Source organism: Salvelinus fontinalis, chromosome 5 (genome assembly GCF_029448725.1).
Source record: "Salvelinus fontinalis isolate EN_2023a chromosome 5, ASM2944872v1, whole genome shotgun sequence".
Classification (NCBI taxonomy): domain Eukaryota; kingdom Metazoa; phylum Chordata; class Actinopteri; order Salmoniformes; family Salmonidae; genus Salvelinus; species Salvelinus fontinalis.
This window is the reverse complement of record NC_074669.1, coordinates 23,111,465-23,118,649: the sequence shown is the minus strand read 5'-3', so window position 1 is coordinate 23,118,649 and position 7,185 is coordinate 23,111,465. Positions and strand designations below refer to the sequence as shown.

Genomic DNA, 7,185 nt, shown 5'->3' with positions numbered 1-7,185 from the left:
GCTTTGGGGGTGACCAGTGGAATATACCTGCTGGAGCGCGTGCTATGCATGGGTGCTGCTATGGTGACCAGTGAGCTGAGATAAGGCGGGGCTTTACCTAGCAAAGACTTATAGATGACCTGGAGCCAGTGGGTTTGGCGACGAATATGAAGCAAGGGCCAGCCCACGAGAGCATACAGGTCGCAGTGGTGCATTGATAAACGGCCTGAGTGAACTAACTTCATTTACCACCACCTTTGGTGTCGGACTCGACGACAGTTGCAATCCATTGAAGTGTTGCGATTGGTTGCCCAAAATTCCGGGGCGAGGCTTAGCGAAGGGTCAATTGTGATGTATATACTGGGTGGTTCAAGCCCTGAATGCTGACTGACTGACAGCCGTGGTATATCAAATCGTATACCACGGGTATGACTAAACATTTATTTTTACTGTTCTAATTACGTTGGTAACCAGTTTATAATAGCAATAAGGCACTTCGGCGGTTTGTGGTATATTGCGTCGTGGTTAAGAACAGCCCTTAGCCGTGGTATATTGGCCATATACCTCACCCCCTCGGGCCTTATTGCTTAAGTCTAAGATTGCGTTCCCCTAATCAGACATTGCATGCATCAACCAATGGTTGCGTGCCATGTCTTTGACCGTGTCATCGACTGACAGATTGCTATTACATATGATGTGGTTAGTTGATACTTAAAATACCTATCAAGTCATTTTAAGATTTGACATGCGTCAACAACGCCAGGGCAGAGGATCGCGCCCAAATACTTACAAACAAATGTGAAAAGTAGTGGAACGGGTAAAATACCATGAATAGAAATGACTGAAAGTATTACATTTTGTGTCAGAGTGTCACTTTCCTGTAAACCCAGGTGAGCAAATGTTAGGGGGTTGGGGGGTTCTGAGTCGATGTGATGATGTCTTCCTTCTCTTGGTTAGACCACACACACACCATACCGTTCTCGGTTCTCACAAAGAGCAACAGACTCCTGATGAAAGCAGGCTCAGTGGCTCTAAGCTTTTTCATGTGGCAGTTTCTACTTCCCACTGAGAAGTGTGTGTTTGCTTCTGAAACAATCATTTTCTCCTGCATAACTGTTTACAAATATAAATATACATACACAATTCTCTCTGTGACTTTTTATTTTAATTATACAGGTGACAAAAGCAGCAATCCCCCTACTCTCTACAAAAGCATTCACTGTTGCCTCCATGAAGATTGCTGTGGAGGCATTCCATCATCATTTCAAGGTACTGTAAGGTTAACCATTTCCAGAACTGACAGTCAGACTTGCATGTCAATCAAACGTTCCTCATACACCAGAAGTAGTTCTGTGGAAATTGGCTAGGGCTGTGAGTACATGTGAGGGGCTTTCTCAAGTAGTCTTTCTAGGTTGTCCTCTTCGTCTGGCCCCACGCTGAGATGAACAAGGTGGTTAGAAGGGGGGTCAGCTAAACACCCCACTTGTTCATGTTTTGGTTTATTTGTCAGGGACCATATACAGTGGGGAGAACAAGTATTTGATACACTGCAGATTTTGCAGGTTTTCCTACTTACAAATCATGCAGAGGTCTGTCATTTTTATCATAGGTACACTTCAACTGTGAGAGACGGAATCTAAAACAAAAATGCAGAAAATCACATTGTATGATTTTTAAGTAATTCCTTTGCATTTTATTGCATGACATAAGTATTTGATCACCTACCAACCAGTAAGAATTCCCGCTCTCACAGACCTGTTAGTTTTTCTTTAAGAAGCCCTCCTGTTCTCCACTCATTAGCTGCATGTATGAAAGTGTGTGTGAAAGTGTAAATTAGTTTCTCTACTATGAGCTCATTATTATCTACTTGTCCTGCAACAGCACCAGTCACCTGGCTAAGTTTCCTTTTGAGAGAGGAGTGGATGGAGAGCGTGAGTGAGAGGTGGTGTGAGCTTGTCACAGACCTACTCAGTGTGTGTGGTTGGAAGCTGTGGGTTCCAGTAACCCAGGTTTTTATAAGACTGAGATGCTCAGATAGAAGCACACACCTCCTGCACACAAAGGCGACACACACACTCACGCTCCTCTCTCACACACTTTGCACCATGAGCGGTACACAGGGCTATCCTTACCCCCAGGTGTTTCTAGTGGACAGTGGTAGAGGTCCACAGCCGTCTCCACAGCCGTCGGTCCAACCTCCAGGCATGCTGCCCTGCTGGTCCTTCCCTCCTGCCCACGAGAGAGTGATGGAGCGGGGCAGGGTCAGAGGCTGCAGGGGGGTTGGCTCCTGGAGCCTGGCTATGGCTCTGCTGTTTCTGCTGCTGCTGGTGTTTGGAGCATTGGGACTGGGTGCCTACCAAATATTCAAACTACAGACGCAACTCGATGGGATACAACAGGTGAGGGTGTGTGTTTGGGTGGGGTTCTCCTGGAGCCAGTCTGCTCTTTGATTTCTATTTGTACCAAAGGGTCTCTGTATTTTGTTACTTTTCTGTCTCATAATGTACTTTCTGTATGATGTCAGCATCTTTCCTCTGCCAAAACCATCAATGATATAGACGCATTGAGGAATTTGTGGTAGTTCATATTTAGTATCTCGTTGCCTTTCATTGTTTTTGTTGTTGGCTAAAACATCTTAACTTACAGATGAGAAAAACAGAGACATATAGTAACACAATTCAATATCGTAGCAACAAGAAAAAACTGAACTGAAAAAAATATGCATCCTACCATTTAATTATCACCTTGATGATTATTGTGACCACTGGAAAAGGAGTGGGAGACTGGTGAGGGGTAGGGGACAGACAGAGGTAAAGTGTTGATGGAAAATAGGCAAAACAGGCTTTAACTTTTGTGCAAGTTTTCTTGCTGCCTCTGCATCTCAGACTATTAAGTAGCAGTGACATTTAAAAACGTCAGCCCAGACCGGAATCTGTTCAGAGTTGTGGTCACAAGTCCGGCGGTGCTACAGGAAATCCTTGACTCAAAATATATGTTCAGAGAAGAGCTGATGTTCAATGTATCTTAGCACTACATTTATATTGATCACCCTTAACCACAAAATGTCATGTAACATCTGTGATGTGGATATTTTATATTGATGCGAAAAACCTTGTGTGTGTGTGCTAATGTGAAGTGGCAATGAGATTTATCTCTTCTTTTTTCACAGGAAATGAACATAGAGATCGATGGTCGTGGGCCTGAGAAGCTAGTGGGTGACCTTCCAGAGATCAATCCAAACAGAGGGAAGACAGCCGGCAGACCTGCAGCACATGTTATAGGTAAGCTGGGGGCAGAGCCGGCCCTAGCCACTAAGCGACAGAAGTGACCGCTCAGGGCCCTGCGGCCAATAGGGGGCCACAGACCAAAAATAAATAAAAATGTGCGTTTCAAATTACAGTTCTGAGTTAGAATAGTAGAATACACAAGGTGCAATATCTACATTTGGTTGTGCATCAGCAGTTTTTATTTTATGTCAGTCACTAAATTAGCCCATGTCAGCAAATGTTTTATTTGTTGGTAAGTTGGTCTAGCCAGCTATCATGATCGAATTACCGACCAGGCACGAAGGGCGCATGCCCAGGGGCCCTGACCTCTAGGGGGCCCCCATTGATTTTGTTAGTCACTCTCACTCAGATATCATATTAACATGATTTAAAAAAATATCTCCACCCTATGGCAAAATGAGTAGAATTGCAGGAAATTGGCTGTAAAACTGCAAAATTGTCTCTCCGCCCCATGGCTAAATTAAATAAGTTATGAAACTGCAAAAGTCCACCACATGGCAAAATGTGTATAATTGAAGTAACTCTAAAACTTATTTTCTCTCCACCATTAAAATGTTGCTTAGGGCTCCCAAATGGCTAGGGCTGGCTCTGGCTGAGTGCAGTTCAAATCAAAAGTTTAATTACTTTGTTTTGGTGTGTAGGCTTTTGCTCCAGCTCTGCTCTAACATACCTGCTTCTAGTAATCAGCTGCTCATCAGGACCTTGATTAATTGAATTAAGCATGCACTCCTGATGTAGGCCCAGTGGAGTGTCATCTCTAACGCCATTCTCCCTGCTGTCTCCCTTTGTCTCCCTCAGGTCGGATTGAGAAGCATGTTTCACAGAATACCTTGCGTTGGGAGCCAAAGGCGGGGCGGGCCTTCACAGAGGGGGGCGTGGTCTATCGGGATGGCGGTCTGCAAGTCAACGAGACTGGGCTCTACCACATCTACTCCCGGGTGCAGTTTGAAGCCAATCACTGCACCCCTACAGATGCCTTGGTTCACTCTGTGTTTGTAAAAAGGCCAGGGAATCGCAAGTCTCTCACCCTAATGGAGGGGCACAGGGAGGGCTACTGCAACCTGGGCTCTCATGGGCATGTCTGGACCTCGGGGAGTTACCTGGGATCCACACTGAAGCTTGAAAAGCAGGACTGGCTGTATGTGAATGTCTCCCATCCAGCCATGCTCAGCCACGCTCATCATGCCAACTTCTTTGGACTCCACAAGATCTAGAGAACAGGAGGAGATCTGTTTCATGTCTATTTTCTGGCCAATGACCATTATATTTTGGCAGAACAGTAATGGCAGTGTAATGAGCATTCATTTATTTATTTGTGATGTTAGAGGTGCAGTGGGTTTCAACTGATATTTCAATCCGAGAACCTTAACACTAATATGCTGGTGAGGAAAGTGGTATTTAGTATTTATTCTGATAAAAAAATCTGACACTGATGATCCCAGCAGCAGGTCTGAATGTATGTTCATTAGAACACAGAGAAATAATATGCATGTTTGGGATTTAATATAATGTCAACGGGTATACAATGTTCTATTGTAATAAATAAGTATTTTAAAGAGTTCTGACTTTTTGAGGTCTTTTTCAGATGTCTGTTTGAATGTCGTGAGTGTCCGTGCTTGCAAAAAGGAGGACCATCAGTGTTCTTTTAATGTGTTATTTTGCATTGAGCCGGGTTGTGGACATGAGGTTAAGGTTAAGATTATGGCTACACTCTTAGAAAAAAGGGTTCCAAAAGGGTTCTTTGGCTGTCCCCCTTTTTGTTTCCATGTAAAACCCGTTTTGGTTTCAGGTAGAACCATTTGGGGTTCCTCTGTGGAAAGGGTTCTACATGGAACCCAAAAGGGTTCTTCAAAGACATGTTTCAGGCTCATGGTTGCCTGTGGTCTCTTGATGAGGTAGCGCTGCCTGCGACTTCAAAATCAGTGCTAGAGAATAGGACTACCAGTGTAAACGCAGCCCAAAATACACAGAGGCAACATTATCTGAGTGTGAACTGAGAGAGAGTTTAGTTCAGTAGCAGTGTGTGGGTAAAATCACTGGGGAAGCCATAAAAGGCCATATTACAACCTATATGTTATGATAATTGCATTGTTTGCTCTATAACCTGTTAGTTCACCTTGTGACCGTGATACTGTATATAGGCCTAAAGGATGAAACAATAAGACAGTGGCAGAATAAATTCAACCACACCTTTGTTACATCATAAAACCAGAGAGCAACCTCTGTCCGGTGAAGTCCACAAAACATATTGCATGTAACAAACAGTTACATGAACTACAGCATGGTCAAGCAAGTTAATGTTTAAGACATTTTCGGACCACTTAACAACTATTGATTTAGATCCACGGAGAGTTACTGCAAGTCGCAAAGAAAACAGGAGCTGCACCCACTATTCCAGCACCATTTCAACTTCAACATTTCAACATCAAATTACCTATGCTTAGTCTACAGTCGTGGCCAAAAGTTTTGAGAATGACACAAATATTAATTTTCACAAAGTCTGCTGCCTCAGTTTGTATGATGGCAACTTGCATATAGTCCAGAATGTTATGAAGAGTGATCAGATGAATTGCAATTAATTGCAAAGTCCCTCTTTGCCATGCAAATTAACTGAATCCCCCCCAAAAAAGTTCCACTGCATTTCAGCCCTGCCACAAAAGGAGCAGCTGACATCATGTCAGTGATTCTCTCGTTAACACAGGTGTGAGTGTTGACGAGGACAAGGCTGGAGATCACTGCCATGCTGATTATGTTCGAATAACAGACTGGAAGCTTCAAAAGGAGGGTGGTGCTTGGAATTATTGTTCTTCCTCTGTCAACCATGTTTACCTGCAAGGAAACACGTGCCATCATCATTGCTTTGCACAAAAAGGGATTCACAGGCAAGGATATTGCTGCCAGTAAGATTGCACCTAAATCAACCATTTATCAAAACCATCAAGATCTTCAAGGAGAGCGGTTCAATGGTTGTAAAGAAGGCTTCAGGGCGCTCAAGAATGTCCAGCAAGTGCCAGGACTGTCTCCTAAAGTTGATTCAGCTGCTGTATCGGGGCACCACCAGTACAGAGCTTGCTCAGGAATGGCAGCAGGCAGGTGTGAGTGCATCTGCACGCATCGTGAGGCGAGGACTTTTGGAGGATGGCCTTGTGTCAGGAAGGGCAGCAAAGAAGCCACTTCTCTCCAGGAAAAACATCAGGGACAGACTGATATTCTGCAAAAGGTACAGAGATTGAACTGCTGAGGACTGGGGTAAAGTAATTTTCTCTGATGAATCCCCTTTCCGATTGTTTGGGGCATCCGCAAAAAAGCTTTTCCGGAGAAGACAAGGTGAGCGCTACCATCAGTCCTGTGTCATGCCAACAGTAAAGCATCCTGAGACCATTCATGTGTGGGGTTGCTTCTCAGCCAAGGGAGTGGGCTCACTCACAATTTTGCTTAAGAACACAGCCATGAATGAAGAATTGTACCAACAAATCCTCCGAGAGCAACTTCTCCCAACCATCCAGGAACAGTTTGGTGACGAACAATGCCTTTTCCAGCATGATGGAGCACCTTGCCATAAGACAAAATGGATAACTAAGTGGCTCGGGGAACAAAACATCAATATTTGGGGTCCATGGCCAGGAAACTACATAGACCTTAATCCCATTGAGAACTTGTGGTCAATCCTCAAGAGGCGGGTGGACAAACAAAAACCCACACATTCTGACAAACTCCAAGCATTGATTATGCAAGAATGGGCTGCCATCAGGCAGAATGTGGCCCAGAAGTTAATTGACAGCATGCCAGGGCAGATTGCAGAGGTCTTGAAAAAGAAGGGTCAACACTGCAAAAATTGACTCTTTGCATCAACTTCATATAATTGTCAATAAAAGCCTTTGACACTTATGAAATGCTTGTAATTATACTTCAGTATTCC

The 7,185-nt window shown here is 44.1% G+C and overlaps 1 protein-coding gene across 1 annotated transcript; it reads left to right on the top strand.

Moving 5' to 3' along the window:
• The first annotated feature begins 1,160 nt into the window (after nt 1-1,160).
• LOC129855332 (tumor necrosis factor ligand superfamily member 6-like) lies at nt 1,161-4,822 on the top strand. The gene is made up of 3 exons (XM_055922876.1): nt 1,161-2,378; nt 3,149-3,260; nt 4,065-4,822. Exons 1-3 carry the CDS (start codon nt 1,827-1,829, stop codon nt 4,478-4,480), a joined length of 1,080 nt encoding a protein of 359 aa, XP_055778851.1. The 5' UTR covers nt 1,161-1,826; the 3' UTR covers nt 4,481-4,822.
• Nucleotides 4,823-7,185: the final 2,363 nt, after the last annotated feature.